This window comes from Marmota monax, unplaced genomic scaffold, assembly GCF_021218885.2.
Source record: "Marmota monax isolate L192 unplaced genomic scaffold, Marmota_monax_Labrador192_F-V1.1 WCK01_AAM20220418_F8-fsc00030, whole genome shotgun sequence".
Classification (NCBI taxonomy): Eukaryota; Metazoa; Chordata; class Mammalia; order Rodentia; family Sciuridae; genus Marmota; species Marmota monax.
This window is the reverse complement of record NW_026691988.1, coordinates 7,044,724-7,063,022: the sequence shown is the minus strand read 5'-3', so window position 1 is coordinate 7,063,022 and position 18,299 is coordinate 7,044,724. Positions and strand designations below refer to the sequence as shown.

Here is an 18,299-nt window from a genome sequence, read left to right as displayed (position 1 = left end):
TTTGATTAACTTTGGCTTAAAATCTATTTTATTTGATATGAGTATGGACACTCCTGCTTGTTTCCGAAGTCCATATGAGTGATATGATTTTTCCCAACCTTTCACCTTCAGTCTATGTATGTCTTTTCCTATCAAATGCGTCTCCTGTAGGCAGCATATTGTTGGTCATGTTTTGTGATCCATTCTACTAGCCTGTGTCTCTTGATTGGTGAGTTTAAGCCATTAACATTTAGGGTTATTATTGAGATATGGGTTGTTCTTCCAGCCATATTTGTTTATTTCTGTTACTAAACATGGTTTGTTTTCCTCTTTGATTCTTTCCCCCAGTATAGAGGAAGAACTGTATTGAGAGCTATGGGAGATAGGAAGATGAAAACAAAAAGATCTGATGCAAAAATCTTGCAAGAAAGATGAGGTATGTATGTAAAGGATAAAAAGAGAAAAAATGAAATGCTTTGTGAGGTTTTTGAGGCCAGAGGAAAGAAAGTCAAAAAATCCAGAAGGTTCCTTGGTCTGCGGCTCATAAGGTGAGGCAGGTGGACAGCAGAAATTCTAGGCCTTTCGTAATTTCAGCAAAAGAACCATTTATTAAGATCCCGCTTAAGTTCCCTCTACAACATGCATATTAATGCTCTGGCAAAATATGAAAGCTACTTTTATGCCCAATACAGGGGTAACTCTATTTTCTGAGTTAGATCTATTTTTGACTATTGAAAAATAATCCATGACATGCAGACATCAGATTTATGACATCAAGAGACTCAAAGACTAGCCAGAAGATCAACTATTACTGTATTCTGCTCTATCCAAAATAGTAGCATAAAATCCTCAGATATTATCACTCTAGCTTTCCATTTGCTCACAATATTTCTTTGTTCCAGACCTCCCACCTTTGATGAGCAATCCAGAAACAGCATTGTTTCCATAACTGCATTTCTATTCTAAAGAGGAAGATTTGCTGATCCTTTCAGGGTAAAAATGGCTGATGTGGTGCTTGCTTTCATAGATTGTTATGGTTTGGATCTGGAATGTGTCCAAAAGTCTCATGTTTGAAGCCTTGGTCCCCAGTGTAGCAGTGTTCAGAGGTGGAGCTATAATAAAATGATTGGGTCATGAGGGATCAAACTTCATCTGATTAATCCATTTGATGGGTTAGTAATTTGAATCAACCACTGGGAGGTGGTAGAAGCTGTAGCAGGTGGGGCAAAGATGCAAGAAGTAGGTCATTGGGGGTGTGCCTTAGGGACTATGTCATGTCCCTGACCTCTTTCCTTTTCTCTACTTCTGGCCTGCCATGAGCTGAGCAGCTTTCCTTTGCCAAACTCTTCCACCATGATGTTCTGCCTCACCTTAGACCCAAAGCAATAGAGTCAGTCAAGAAAAGACGGAGACTTCTGAAACCATGAGCCCAAATAGACCTTTCCTCCTCTGAGTTTCTCTCAGGTATTTATGTCATAGCGACACAAAGCCAACACATAGAATATTCACAGAATGACTACAATTGTTCAGCTCCTTCAGCAACGTGATTCCCTAGCTCTTCCCATCGAGAGGTGGAGGCCATGGCCTGTCTCCATGATACTCAGCTGATCTTGTGACTTACTGTGACCAATAAAAGGCAAAAGAAATGACACTGAGTCTTTGAGACCTAGTCACCGTAGACAGCACATTTCTTCCTGTCCCTTGGCAACTCTGCTGAGTCACCATGTGAACAAGAACAGGGAGCCCATCCAAACACATCCAGAAGCAGAGCTGGAAGACAGTTTGAGGTCAACAGAACCACAGACTCACAAGATATAATCAATGTCTGTTATTTTAAGATATTTAAATTTCGGGTTGCTTTGTTATAGTATCATAGTTCCACTTCTCTTCTGAGGCAAGTTAAAAAGGCAAGTCCTACTCTTCTTTTAGAAGCAACATTAAATCGTAACCTGAGACAACGATTTCTCACAGAACCTCGCAAGCATAACATAATCCATTTGTTTCAATGACGTGTAAATTATCTTTCTGTAACAGGTCCACATGGAGTTTGTAGTATATTTACTCAAGATCTTTATTAAAAGCCAAAATATTTTGTTTCCATCTTTTTTTTTAAAGAGAAAAACCAGCCAAACAAAAAACATTAAATGTATGATGAATTTCAGGGGCTTCAGATCATAAAATGGAAATTTAATAAAGAGTCTCTGGGATCACTAGAGCATTCGTGATGCCATTCATATGGCACAAACCAAATTTGAAATGATAACGAAATTTTTTAAAATTCTTTTTAATTTGCTGGAATTACAGGCATGCACCACAACACCTGGCTTATAAGCAATGTTTGTGAGATGCTGTATAGAGCATTTGCTGTAGCTTGGGTCTTGAATTTTCCCCAAAGACCCATGTGTTAAAGGCTTAGTTTCTAGGGTGTGCTTTTGGGAGGTGGTAAAAACTTTTTTTTCCCCTTTTACAGTGCTGACGATTGAACCCTGGCCTTGTGCATGCCAGGAAAGTTCTCTACCTCTGAGCTTCATCCCCAATGCTTTTCATTTTCTTTACACAAGGTCTCATTAAATTGCTGAGACTGGGCTCAAACTTTTGATCTTCCTGCCTCAGCCTCCTGAGTAGCTGAGATTATAGGCATTCGTTATATGACTGCCTGTGGGGGAACCTGAAAGAGGTGGGGTTTAGTGGGAGATGTACATCATTTGGGATATGTCTTTGAAGGGGGTTGTGGGACCCTGGCCTCCTCCTCACTCTCTTTTGTTCCTTACCTCCTGATGAAGTGAGTGGTTTTACTCTGCCATGTGCTTTCACCATGATGTGCTCTTGCCATGGGTGCAAAGCAATAGAGCCATCAGTAATGGATCAGAATCTCCAAAACTGTGATCTAGTTTTCTCTTTATAAACTGATTATATCATGTATTTCATTCTAGTGGCAGAGAGCTGCCTAGCACAGTAGTTAAACCTTACAATTTTAAGAAGTATATATTACCAGTTCCCCCCTCCATTTTACACATAAGAAAACTGAGGCTTCGAGAGAGAAATTCACTTTGCCTAATGGAAGAGGCAGAACATGTTTCCCTTACCATTAACACCAAAACCATGCATTGCCCATGTGTTAACAGATGATCAATGGTTTGGAATTTGAAAGTATATTTTATTTAAGGCCTTCAAAATGTTAATTACTATTTATCTTTAATGTGGAACATAATGAGTAGAAAAATCATTAACTTAAAACACTAGCCATTTAATTTTAAAAAATTCTCCTCTGTAGTCTTACCTGCAAGCTCAGCTTTCAAGTGTTTATTACCTAACCCTGACCTCATTGCTGATACTGTGATCAGTTCTCTTTTCCCCATAACTTCTTTTTTTTTTTTTTCAGTGCTGGGGATCAAACCAGACCCTTGCCTATGCTAAGTAAGTGCTCTGTCACTGAGCTGCAGCTGCAGCCCTTCTCTCAACATTTTATTAGGAGTATTTTAAACACTCAGAGAGGTTGAAGTTTAAGGCAGTCATCCACATGCTCCCTGTTAGAGTCTAGAGTTAACACTTAACAGTGTTTGCTCTATAATATCATCAATCCATCCACCATCCCTATCCTTCCACCAATCTATATTCACCTTTAATCAGACAGAATGGTAGGCAGCCCACAACAAAAGACAGTGAAGAGTATTGCTGTGTGAGCAAAGGTTTGCCACTACACCTTGACACCAGGCTCTGCAGACAAAACCACTGATGATCTGAAAAGTTAATTTCAAAGGAAGAAGCACCAATTGCAATCAGTTTCAAAATGACTTAGGTAGGCTGCATGGAAGCAGTGCCCACCTGCTCAGAGAAAGGGCTGGCAAGAATGCAACTCCTGCCCACTGGCCCAGAGAACACTTCTTTACTGAAGCTCTAATTCTGAGTCATGTTCTGGGCTTTTTTTTTTTTTTCTTTTAACTTCTGGGACTTCCCTTTCAATAGGGAAATAAACAAAGGTAAAAGGCAAGAAGAGGAATCATGAATTTATAGGACACAGAATGGCAGAAGACAGCCTTGTGACTCTGCAAAAGGGGCCAGGTGTCCAGAATAAAGGGTAAAGTCCATTGCATCCAGAGAACTAAAAGACATGTGTCCTGATGGAGAGAGGAGGTAAAGGAACTCCGGAAGAATGACGTGGCTGATGGGAAGAACTATCACCACAAGCAACCGATGTCTGAAAGTGAGGCCCTTGACAGACTCTACTACTGTTTTAAAGCCATAGGAGGGCCCACCTAGCACTATGATTGATTTTACATCTCCAGAACATGCTACTTTGTGCCTCATTCTACCCACACAGTGGGCAATTAGTAACCACATTTATGAATGGATTTGAGATTTGTGGTGGGGTAAGCTCTCTTCTGCTTGATTATGGCTGCTGACATCTTCTCCACTCAGTAAGTGTAGTCCAGAGGCCCCTCCTCCCCCTGCTAAAACCACAAGCCAGGGTTTAGAAAATGCTAACACCTACCAGGAGAACATCTAGAGGAAAGCGACTAGATGAATGGAAAGAGGATGGAAAAAGAACTGTGGAGGGACTTAGTCAACTGTCTTGCAGGTATTAAAAAGTCTACTCCACAAAAATGTATTATTGTAGTATATTCTTCATTGATTTCCCTTAGACAAGATCACTCTGACTTTGGCCTGAAAAATGAGACCAATAATAGTCTATAGAAAAGAATTTAAAAAAATTAAGCCCAGGACGAAGGCAATCGTGTCATGCTAATTCCTAGGGAGATAGCAACCAGAGTGAGTGAGAGAGAGAGAGGAATCGGTCTTAGGCGAAGGGCTGAAGAGGCTGGGTGGGAACAGCATCTGAGAATAACGGTGTCCCAGTGCTCAGAGTGAAAGGGAAACTTGGAGAATAGGAAAAGATAACAAAGCTGGGAAGCTGTGTAAACTGACCTTGAACTTTGTCCTTAGAGATATGGGGGAGTCATTGAATGGTAGGCAAGGAAGTACAATGATTAATTACAGCTGATTTATACAAATAATCCTGTCCAAATCCTTTATTGTAGATGATATAAAATTAAACCTCAGATTAGCAGAGACAGATTATTACAGAGTCTGAATTTTATACCCAGGTAATTTGGTTTATCACATATTTCCAACTACTTAATTGCAAAAGAGTGTGCTTTAATCCTAGAAATCTTACTGAAAAAATCTTACCTTTTGACCTGAAGTTCATAATTTTTTCCCCATTTTACAGTCAACAAAGTCATTTGTTCAGGACGAGTTGATTGCATAAACACTTTCCTCCTTTAAGAGCAAAATAGCTTCAACCAATAATTTGTCTAAAACCTTCCTTGTCATTTTGAAACCAAATCATCCCTGAGTTTTTATATGGTATAATTCTTGATTATATTTTGATATTTTTCCCATTTAGTAATCTTGCCTATGTTTTTTTTTCTTAAAGGTGATTTCCACATGATTTTATGTTTTATTTCACTTTTTAATCTAGAGCACATTCATAGAGTTAGTGGTTTATAGACTTCATTGAGCCTCAGAAACATTTTGGGAACTTATTTATTTTTAATTCTTTTTTTTTTTTTTTTAGATGAACAGCATGCCTTTAAGGATCGAACCCAGTACCTCACACATGCTAGGCAAGCATTCTGCCACTGAGCCACAACCCCAGTTCCTGGGAACTTTATTTAAAATGGAGATTCTTCACCTATTCCTTAGCAACTCTGATGTCTGAGTCAAGTGTGTGGCAAGCTTCCAGGTGACTTTAACACAGGTGTTCTGCAAGGACCATACTAAAAAAAACCAAAAAAACCAAAACCAAAACAAAACAAAACAAAAACCCTGCCTTAGGAAAAATCTGTTATTCCCCAACCCTGTGATTTCTGCCTGAATATTTTTCAATAGCTTTCGGTGCCTGGGGAGCCCATGTTTTTTAAATTAAAATGTCCATTGGCCTATAGAACATTAGAACATTTTTAAGACCCTAACTGTAAGATTTTCTTAAATACAAAGAATCATAACATAATGTCACAGATGTTGGTAATTAAAACTAACCTTGGCCTTCAGATCTGTCTTTTGTTTGATTTTTACAGTATGTGGGGAAAGATAATTTTATTCTCAATATATCTGAACCTCTTTTATGATTCTCTTGCACAAGTTTTAGCAAAAGGAAATACATATCTCAAAAAGTTTAATGTGAAAATAAAGCAAAAAAACAAAAAAACAAAACATTTACATTCAGAAGTCCTTGGTTCTAAATTAGTCTCTAATCAACTTGCCAAAAACCCTTGTTCAAGTCACTTTACACCTCCGTGCTCTGGGATTTCTATTTAAATGGAGGAAGTATTTAATCCTGTATATAGTTACAAAGCAAACAGACGTCTTCAGATCAAAGACAAACAAAATTCAAAGAAAGCTTCAGGAGCCCAAAGACACCTGAACACTTAGGAGAGAATTGTGAGGTTTTCCTGCTAGAAAGTGTCCTCTGAAATGAACTTATAGGTTGAGAAATTGCCCTCAGCCTGTGTTTAGGGGCAGATGTTAAGGATGGAGTAAGGATTTGTTTTCATTTGATCATTGTTCTAAAGAATGTAAATCTATCACCTATTCTTTAATGGCCCCATATAACTAACAGTGGACAGAATTAACTCATTCATTTATCCAGATTAGAACCTAAGTCCTTCATTTATTCAATAATTATCTGTTGAGCACTTCCTATTCAAGGCAGAATTCAAAAAAGTATATATATATATATACATACATGTTTATATATATATACATATATATATGTATATATATATTCATAACATATATAATTATAGATGGAGCAATTTTATTGGATACCCCCAAAAGTATCAAGAAAGAAAGACCTGTTTCATATTTACTTTTTAATAACAGTATTTCTTTAAATTAAAATTGTCCTTTTTCATGATTTAAATTTTTCTGACTTCAGTCTTTATCTTTAACATAGTCCAATTTGTTTTTCTTTGAAAACAGTTATTAAATCCACAGTCTTAAAATTGATGACACCAGCTGGGCGCTGTGGCACACACCTGTAATCCCAGTGGCTTGGGAGGTTGAGGCAGGAGGATCTCAAGTTCAGAGCCAACCTTAGCTAAGACAAGGCCCAAGGCAACTCAGTGAGACCCTGTCTCTAAATAAAATATAAAATAGGGCTGGGGATGTGGCTCAGTGGTCAAGTGCACCTGAGTTTAATACCTAGTATGCCCCACCACAAGAAAACTTGATGATACCATAATAGAAACACAGAGTTTGAAACTAAATAGCAGAAATTTTAGAAAGGACCTCCTGCCTTTTTATTGGTAATGAAACCAATACGTGTTCTGTGCCCTTATCCAGGCACATCAGAGCCACCTGCTTAACTATGGCTCAAATTCCCAAGCAATGTTGATGCTACAGGTCCAAGATGCATTCTTTGAGTATCTCTGTACTATTACAGTCCTCCATGGGCACAGTGCTAGCTCATAGTAAGTCCTTTGTTGAACAAGTTTCCCTTTCACTCTGAGCACTGGGACACCGTTATTCTTCCCACACCAGACCCTTTCCCTCCCACTCTTCTTTCCTAGCATACAGCGAGCACTTAACAAATACTGTCATGTCATTACCGACAACGGAGAAAACAAATACACATAAGATACATTTCAGATTAGAAACCAGGAAGTTTAAGGAAAAACATGCCCTATCTTTCCTACATACATTTGTATAAAAAAGGTTGATGTATGTTAGAATGATTAGGAATATTTCAAGAATATATGATTCATTTAGATATGATCTCAGTTTTCAGACAGAAAGTAAATCTAACACATAATCAGGGACATGGGCCTCAGAAGCCTTCCCTTCTCCACTGATTGGTAACAGACTTGTTTTTTTCTTTAATCATAATTCATGGTGACTTAGCTAATTGGCAGGCACAGTACCAAATACAGAGATGCAAGAAGGCAGTGACTATCTTATGTAATCTTCACGATGCCCAGCAATCTTGAGGAGTTTTTTATCTTCAATGTTAGTAAAATACAAGTAAAATGAAGTTAGAAGATATAAAACTCATAAAAAGTCATAGAGCTAGTAAAGAAAGGACAAAGTTTGAGTTAAAACCAAGATTGGTCAAGCTATAAAACTGATTTTCTTTTGATAAAGCAATGAGCTCCTTAGCTATCTAAGATCCCTTCCAGTTCTAATATGTATAATTTCTTAAAAAACAAGGAAGTTCTTTCCTGGACATCTACCTATCCATCTCATCTAGACTGGGCCAAATCAGTCTTCTCAGTTTCTTTCTTCTTCTCTGGATATAATATGTAGTTGCCACCTTCACACATAGTAAGTCAAGTAAAAATTCTACTTCCATTTATTTTACTGCCTGAATTTGTGGTGTAGAGAGAAAAATCATTCTTTAAAAAAGCAGGCCCTTCTGCTGTGTGAAAACACAGCAAAAAGATGCCATCTATGAATCAGGAAATGGGCCCTCACCAGATTCTGACTTGACCAGAGCCCATGATCTTAGACTTTCTAGCCTCCAGAGCTAAAAAACCATCAATGAACTTTGACTATAAACTAGAAGCCTCTAATCACTGCCTCCTGAAATTACTAGAATTTGAACAATCTTTCATTTCACCTTTCATGTGATTATGTTTGAAATATAGATAAACATTCACAGAAGTTTTATTTGTTTTTACAGTGCTGGGATTGAACCCAGGCTCATGCATGGTTAGCTCTCCCTCGACCACTAAGCTAACTGCCCAGTCCCCTGAAAGAGTATTTAGTACTTTGATCCCACTCTATCATCTCTAATAACTTATTTGGCACACTGAGATGATCTAGAAGCAAATTATTTGAGTTAAATTGTTTTTGGTTCTCAGAATGATTAGGAATATTTCAAGAATATATGATTCATTTAGATATGATCTTAGTTTTAGAAAGTAATCTAACACACAATCAGGGACATGGGCCTGATAAATTTGATGAAAGCTAACTTTCCTTTAGTTGTGACTGTTAAAATTTATCCCCAGTTAACAGTATTCCTTATTATAAAAACCCTCAGATTGTTGAAAACTTGTTCTACAGTTATGTTACTAGCAATTATCTTAACATTCTACTTGCTTTTATAGATGAAGACAAAAACGTTTTAGAGATGACTGTGAAATGACTACTATTTGAGTTTGTTAGCATTTGCATATAAAATCTAAGTTTATTGACTAGTTATTATATTAACTAGTTTTCCTATCAAATAGTTTAGATTTTTAAGATACTAGTTTTGGAGTTATATACTTATTGAGAAAGTAAATATGTATTTTAATTTTATATAACATTGAGTTCACTCTTGCCATTAATTTATGTTAATAATTATAAAGTGGCCCCTAAGTTTAAGCCTGCAATTGGCTCTACTACACCCTACTCATATCTGTGATATGGGTAATTTCATAAATGAACTCTTTTTGCATTATCCCAACTAAAAAGCTGCCAGAACCTCTACTGATATATTTTGGAAGGTTCTTCTCAGTTGTCACTATAACTATTTTATGAATGATTTAATTTGGTTTGCTTGTTCTTCTTTCTCCATAGTAATGAATCTTGCTTCTTCCAATGAAGCTCAGATAGCGTGCAAATTTTTGAAAGGAAAAGTGCATGGAATTCATTCTGTTGAAAAAATTATAACTACATTCACAATCATAAATAAGAGAGAAGTCAAAAATAAGTAAAATAAGGGCACAGCTTTATTTTGCTACAAGGCAGTAAGTACACTGTCATATCAAAAGTTCAGTGCTGGCCATCTTGCACTGAATGTTCTTAAGGCAGAAACTGACTATTGACCTCAGTCTTCATCTCCCCCAGCTGCAAACGTAGTATCTGTGAGGCAGTTCCGAAACCATACACTTAGAAACCCTGGGGGATGTTGATGGAACTCAGAATCCCTGAATTAAAGAACAGTCAGGGGTTGAAATCAAAACAAAACATAGGACATTGACAACATAGATCTCCCAAAAAAAGAAGTGCAATGCATGCTTTTTTAAACCAACAATTACAAAAAAAAAAAAAAAAACACACACACACACACACAACAACAACAACAAATGCAAAATCTCCCAAACAAGTTTTCCAATGTATTACAAAAGGAAAAAAAATGTATACATATAAAAAAATAAAACAGGTCTGAAATACTAGTGCATAGTCAATTACCTAACACCAAGTTTTTTTTTTTTCTTTTCAACCAAGCTCTACTGCTCCTCTGACACTAGCAGCATGTCTACAGGCTAAGACCATAGCAGCAAAACACATTTTTCATTTGGCATTTACAAAATTAAATTACTGAATAAAAATATAATTTTTTATAAAACTATTTCATACAGTAATAATTTTTAAAGCAAGCTAAAAAAACTCAAAATGGTTTAGTACAATTAATGTACCTCCAATGTTATGAACCATAAATGAGCATTAACAATCTCTATTGTCTCGTGATATTTTTCAACATTTATAGTAATGCTTTTACTGATTTAAAAAAAAATCTATTCATATGTTTAGTGATTGAGAAAAGAGAAATACTGGAGTATCTCTTGTGTAAAATTTCAAAAAACTCATCATAGGCAAAAATACTGATCTGTTGGATCCTCTAAAATACAGATAAATCATTTTATGCTTTTTTTAAAAAAATCTGCACAAGATAATAACAACTGGTTACAATTCATTACCTAATAATTTAGGTAAGACCGTTATTTATTTATTAAAAAAAATCCTTTTAGTTGAGTGAAATCTAATAAGATTTCATCCAACTAAATGCGCTTATGCACTTGGTGCTGCTCTCAACTGTTGTACCACAACAAAAATAGATTCTTCACCCAATCATGAAAAGTTTCATGTCGAGGAATGACATATCCCAAGTCAACTTGAAGTGTTCTGAAAATCATAATGCTTTTCTGGAAACGTCTCACATAACCAGAGTCCGGGCTGAGAACGCGTTCACATATTTGCGAGCCTGACCGGAAGCCGTCATCTGATCCTCCATCTTTCCACAGGATGTGGGTTCCCAGGCGCTGCTACAAGGCTGAGGGGGGAAGAGGGTGACAGCAGGGTCAGACCAGGAAGCACACACAGAGAGTCCAAAAGGGATTCACAATCCCAGAAGGGCCAGCTGCCACATTTTGGATGCCAGAGGCAAGTGGTTGACACCAGGAAGCCTTTGTGGACAGATTTCAACTCCTTGACATCCAGAAATCCAGCATCCTTAAGTGACATTAATGGTCAGAACTGCTCACTCCTAGGAAGGAAACCCCACTCCAACTGATTTCATAAGATGGGGCCACGGCTTCATACTGGAATGCCTTGAGGCTGGAGACAAGAACAAGCATAATTCTCCAGACACTGCCTGGGCATTTACTCACTAAGCAAACTGGTGAGTGCTGGGGCCATGAAGCTCATGTAGGTGAAGGAATTGATCAACATCTGCTAGCATCTGCTACTATATCTTTTCATAATTAATTTAGAAATATCTGTTTCACAGTATAGCTTAATTTTTATTTAATTTTTTGCGTGTTGGGGATCAAACCCAGGGCCTCACCCACATGCTAGGCAAGTGTTCTACCACTGAGCTACACCCTCAACCCTCAGTACGGCTTAATTTTTTAAAGACACACTCCATGTTGCCCCAAAGTAAAGTCTTTAGTATTTAGGAAAGTATTTATGTCCCACTTAGTTCCCAAAGGGATTTAATACGGTTACAAAATAAATACAACAGGGCTATAAAAGTGCAGAAAGCAAGATCACAGGGAATCAACATGCATAAAATAAATAATATGAAACAGGGCAAGATTTGTACACAAAACGTCACCAAATGCAGTGCCCCAGAGAGATGTAGGCTACCAGTTTGAACCTGGGCTCTACAGCAGTCAGTGCAGAGGGAAACAAACATAAGCAGGTGTAAGATTTGGTACCTTAAAGTCAAAAGAAGCCAGTGGCTCAGGAAAAAGCACTACTCCTGATCTAAAAGGAATTATCTTCCAAGGGACAAAAGAAGAAAAAGAAAACCTTTGCTTTCCAGAACCTAAAGTGTCCTTAAAGAGAACAAATGCAAAGGTATTTCTCAACAGGTGGAACCAACTAGGGAGCGGGGGATGTGGTGCAGGTGAACAGAGGATGGAAGATGGAGGGAGTGCTGGGGCACTGCTGTAGGGGAAGGGCAAGAACAGGCACAGTCAAGATAGGCAGGTGGAAAAACAGGAGTGTAATCCTTGTGGAGAGAGAGCAAGAAAGAGGCAGGAATCTGCAATCTGTGCACTGTTGGTGGGGAGTATGGGGGAGCAGGGGAGAGAAAGGGATACAGTGGTTAAATGATGGCATCCTACTCTGTGCTGCCAACTCATCTTAGAGTTTCAAAAGCCCTTACTCTATGCTGCCAACTCATCTTACAGTTTCACAAGTCTCATCACATTTAACTCTCACAAAACAAACAAACAAACAAACCACCTGTGGTTTGTGAATTTGACCTTGGGTGGGATTCAGGAGCTCATACCCCTAATGAGTGCAAGATGCTGCTTCCAGGAGAGCTCTCATTAGGAAGAATGCAAGTGTCTTGATAGGCAATTTGGAGACTCAGTCACCAGGGATTTGGGATCCAGGAGGAAGTATGGAGGTGGGGTGTGAGGGTCATCAGACTTTTTAGCAAAGAGGTCTGATAATTTTGATTGAACAATGTACTGGTATAGTAGTGACCAGACATGAACAAAGTTCCAGTGGTATAAGATCTGCAGTGTCATATTCTTCTTTAGGACTAAGAAACTCAGGAAGTTTCTTAGTCCTTCCTGAGTTTCTTAGCTGTGCCATTTTCCCACCAATGTAAATAGCACAGTTGAGTACACATGTTTACTTTGAAAGCTCAGTAGCTCCATATGTAACTTGAAACACTGCATAGCAAAATGGATTATCCTAGTATTCCCAGGAACTGTGGATCACAAAAATGACAAGATAAAGATGATAGATAGGTATTCTGGGTTGATTCTCACACGGAGTCATATTTACTATTTTCCTGAACAAAATCACCATGGTAGTTACAGCATTCTTTGAATCAGTTCTGAGTAAATGATGTTTTCCTAGACTTGAGCATGTGGATTAAATACACATGTTTTTCTGGTATATATCTATCTATCCATTCAAATTATACATTTTAGTTTTATTGATTGCTTATATGTTATTGCTAAAATTTTCTAACTGGAACACTAAATTGACACATGTGATTGATTTTAAAAAATAAAATGTAATGTTATCTTTTTAAATTATTGAGCAGTCATTGTGGCAAAATGGGATATGCAGGTGCTACCTGTGAGGTCAAAGGTCAGTCTGGTTTATCTACCACTAAGTTATTTAGGGCTGTTCTTAGAAGCAATGCATAGATAGATGCACACATCAACGAGCATGGACATTGGGGGTGTGGTAAGGGGTACTGGGGTTTGAACACAGGGGTGCTTAACCACTGAGCCACATCCCCAGCCCTTTTTATTTTATTTTATTTTGAGTATTAGGGTCTCACTAAGTTGCTTAGAGCTTCAAACTTGCAATCCTCCTGTCTCAGCTTCCAGACTCACTGGTATTACAGGCATGCCCCACCATGCCTGGCCAGAGGACAGATATTAAAATAAGCGACAAATAAGGAAGCAGAATGAATATCTTCATATACTAATATTTTATATGTATATTTAAAATTTACATAGAAATCTATGCAAGAAAATACATATATTGAAGCAAATGAAGGGATAAGAAGAAGGAAAGTGAGAACAGATAAAGAATTGAACAGCAAACAAGAGGATTATTTCTGTTTTTCTGTGATTAAGAATATTTCTACTTAGCCGGGCTTCAATTAATATAAAATGCATTTTCCAAATGTGTAAATTAAAGTATCTTAAAATAATCGTATTTGCTTTTCCTACACCTCCTGGTAAAGGTCAAGTTCTGATCCTTGTCTCATCATATTCAGGTTGACTCAGAACTCCCAGTCTGTTCAGGAGAATCTAACACTAAGGATTTTCAACATACTACATTTCCAACTTCATATATTTTCAATTTGACATGTGACTGTGATTTTTGACAGATTCCCCACATGGCTCATCACTTGATTCACATGTGGTTCTTCCTCCAGGACTAGATATGTAAAATGACATTGATATAAAGAAGGTGCCGTATATTTTTAATTAGTGTTTGGAGAGAACTTTTAAATAATCAGCTTCTCTTAAGACAAAAGAGAATGTACTAAGAAACTAATGAAAATGACTGAAATATTCTAATTCCTTGGACATATAACCCTGATGCTTAGAGCCTGGGATGGGCCAGGAACACCTGATTCTCCCAGGATAGACAAATACTGGGATGTATTAGCCACTGTGTACAGTAACAAAAAAAGCCAGCAAGGTGAGCCAGGAATCCCCCTTTCTATACTGAGAGCACAAAGCAAGGACAGCTTTCAACAATGAACATGACAACACTGGTCAGAACAGACACATACTGATGGTGTAATCACAAAGATCAGAAGGTTGAGCACTCAGGTAAAAAAGAATGGCTCTCTTTCTCCCTTCCTACCTTAAACCCAGGGCCCTACACCAACTTTTAAACAGAATAGCTTTGAAAAATATCAAATGACCTTGTGCTAGAAGAATATTTTTTAATACTGTCATATATATCTTTGTGCATCCTCCTTATTCCCTCTACCTAAATTTTAGTTTTGTTTACATGAGGGAACTGATAAGCATTACAGATGTCTGCCTCTGACTTCTTGTTCCATTACTAACCCATGGTGCTATTTCAGACATGTCACACCATCCTAATTCATTTCAACATTAATAATCCTACCCACACATCCTCCTCCCATTGCTGAGGAGTCACCTTGCTTATCCTGCAATGTGCCTTTCATTGCCCCTGGGCAGAAATGAACTATAAACAGTCTGTCAAAGCTTTAACTGGGATATCCTGTTGAAGCACTTTGAATAAATACCCAGATCCTTCCTAAAAAACAGAAGAAGTGAAATGAGAAAAGACCATGTCCACAGGTGGTTTTCTGTCAGAATTAGATTATCTTCACAATTTCATTTAGAATCTGAGGTATTTTTCATCACACTGAACACCTGCTATTATGATCATATTTAGATAGCAGCTTCACACAACACTTACTGATGTCAAGAACCTGTGTTTTACAATTTGAAGACTTCATAAGAAATTCTTACAAACCTAAAAAATATTCTGGAATATCAAACTGGTGAGATGGTATTATGCTTTTATTTTGTTTTGTTTTATAATAGTAAGCCAGTATAAATGGTGTATGAAAGAATAAGAAGTAAGAATTTTTTGATTATACTATTTAGCGTATCTGAAGAAAGCCCTTATACTGGACAAAAATTCCAAAGATCCGGATTCCTTGCCAGAGGGACATCTTTTTACAATGTATTAGTTGTAAGAGGTAATATTGAAATCTTTGGTGATATCTTGAAGTCAGATCCCTGACTTTACACTTCAGCAGAAGTGTTGCTAAGGTAGGGCCAATGGATATTAAACTTTCCTTTGTATATTTCCCTATGTCATTTGCCAGTAAATGGATGGGACTGGAGAATATCATGCTAAGTGAAATAAGCCAGTCCCAAGAAAACTAAAGGCCGAATGTTCTCTCTGGCATGTGGATGCTAATCCACAACAAGGGAAGGTGGGGAGGGGAAGAATAGAACTCCATTTGATTGGAAAAGGGGAAAGGAAGGTAAGGGAGGAAGGATGGAAATAAGAAAGATATAGAATAAATCAGACATAACTTTCTTATGTTCATATATGAATATATTACCAGTATAATTCCACATCATGTACAACCATAAGAATGGGCTCCTAATTAGAATAAGGTATAATATATATATATATATATATATATATATATATATATATTATGTCAAAATACACTCTACTGTCATGTATATTTAAAAAGAAGAAAAAAAAAAGGACCTCAGGTGCTTAACAACATATTTACCTATTCCAGAACAAAGCAATTAAATGTCTCCAACTTCAGAGTTGCTGATTTTTCACAGGAAAGAATCTTAAAATTTAGGTGATTAAAGGCCCAGATGGAAGATGCCTCATTCACCAAGGCCTCCATTTCCCAAACCAAAATAAATAATAGCTAACGGAGATGGGCCCTTCCCAGCTATGGAGTTTGTCCCGGATGTCTTTAGAGGTCTCTTTATCTCATGTTTATAGACTTCCCAACAGTTTATATCACATAGCCCAGGGTGTCACAAGTGTTTGAAAGAACAACTTTTTCCTTGGCCACATTAGTTCCAGACTACTAAGATTAAGACAAGTGCCAAATTGCTGTAAAGCAATTCTGTCTTTGCTGGCGTCCCTAAAGAAGATTCTATCTCAGAGTGTTTATTCTCAATGTCACCAAAACAAATGAAAAATTCACTTCTTATAATGTTTGGTCAGGGTACCCTGACTCTGGGCTTAATGCAGCTTCTCCCTTCATTTAGCCTTTCTCAGTTCAACCTCAAAACCTCACATAGAAAATTTGCTTAACTTATAACATTTATTAAAAGGCAGGTTACTGAAAATACTACTGACAGCTACATGAATTTTTGCTGGGGTAAGTGGAAAAAAGTGACCAAAAGGAGAAGCAAATGAGTGTGGAGACATCCAGGGGAACAGATCAATAAGGCATACTAAGTCAACACTCAGAAAGATCTCTATCACAAGCAGACTGTTTCCATGCCAGTGCAGCAGAAAGGAAAAGAAAACCTATAAATCAGCTGTTTTGTCTCCATAATACCAAGAGGTCTGAGGGCCTTTATTTCAGAGAACTAGTTGAAATGGTTATCTCTGGCCCACTGACATTCTTCTGTAAGAATGGATCAGGGACTACTACACTAGAGGAAATAATATACCTTAGCTGAAAAGAAGACCAGGCCATTGGTGAGGTCTTCTTACCTGCCTTTTTAAGGGCAGAGACGTTGTGCTGCCATTGAGCACCAGACACTGGTGTGCCGCCATCTTGAAAGCAATATTAGGTCCATTTGATATTCATAGTAACTTTATGTGATGAGTGGAGGTTATGCCATGTTCCCCAGTTTATAAAGAAAACAATTTAATTAATTTAATGAATTAAATTCATTCAAGTAGGAAATGGTGGAGTCCAGATCAGAACTCATATGTGAGCAACAGAACCTGGGTTCTGATCTGGACTCCACCATTTCCTACTTGAATGAATTTAATATATAAAATAATGAATTTATCACAAATAAATCATATAGTGGTGGGAGCAATCCAAAACACACAGAACTTAAAATCCAAGGTTGAAAGTGAGTTTTAATTTCTAGTAATAATATTTTAAATTTTTTTGATGTTGTATAAATGTGTTTAATAATAATGGGGAAATAATTGTGAAATTTACTTAAATTAAATTCGCTGTTTTAAAAAAGTGAGGCCATGACAAGCCAAGTCAGGAAATTAAAATTTAAGGCTGTCATTCTGTGGTTACAAAAAAGAGGAAAGTGAGTGAGTAAAAAGCATATGAACATATCTTTTACACTTGAGTTTTAAATAAGAATAAAAGGAAATTATAATTTAAGAGAAAAATACAGAAGTTCAGGAGGTTATAACTTGTAAAATGTCTACCTTAAGAAATATTTATTAGCATAATGTATTTATTTCAACATGTACAACAAATTGAAAGCATATTGAGGAAAATAGGCAGAGTTTTCTCCTTGTCTTTTCTCTGCATGTCTGCCTCAGTATCTCTCAGGGTAATTTCTGAATGGTAGAATCCAGTGGTATTTCACAGTGAATTTGTCTTTCCTACTCAAATAGCAAGCTTTCTAAGCTGAATATTTTTGCTACTACCTCACATTTGTGAGCATTTTAGAAGATTCTAGACTCCATCTCTACCTTACACAATTTGAGGGAAAGGCTGAGTACTGGCAATGGCACAATGTGAAAATCTCAAATATAATGAACCATGCAAGAAAAAGAAATATCAAAATGTCTCAGAACATTTTACTTTAAGGATACTGTTTGATTTTTGTTTTTCTTCAATGCTGGGAATCAAACCTAAGATCTCAAGCATATTAGGCAAGTGCTTTACCACTAAGATACATCCCCAGCCACTATGTTTGCTTTTATAGTTTAAAATTAAAGCATCTTTAAAAACAGAGAAATACAATTAGGATTGTGCAGCTACCACAAATTCTTTGGAAAAAGATTAAGTATCACATAGCCCAGGGTGTCACAAGTGTTTGAAAGAACAACAAGTTAAGAAACAAACATAACAAGATTGTGCATAACAACCTCTATTTAAGCCTCTACTT

At 37.1% G+C, this 18,299-nt stretch overlaps 1 protein-coding gene across 3 annotated transcripts in view; it reads right to left on the bottom strand.

The window, feature by feature from the left end:
* Window positions 1-9,676: 9,676 nt before the first annotated feature.
* Myb (MYB proto-oncogene, transcription factor) overlaps window positions 9,677-18,299 on the bottom strand; it is a 33,121-nt gene continuing 24,498 nt past the window's right edge. For all 3 annotated transcript variants that reach the window (XM_046449934.2, XM_046449926.2, XM_046449945.2), the window contains one exon: window positions 9,677-11,023. In XM_046449934.2, the coding sequence (XP_046305890.1) occupies window positions 10,907-11,023 (117 nt within the window). In that variant the 3' untranslated portion in view covers window positions 9,677-10,906. The remainder of the gene's footprint in view (window positions 11,024-18,299) is intronic.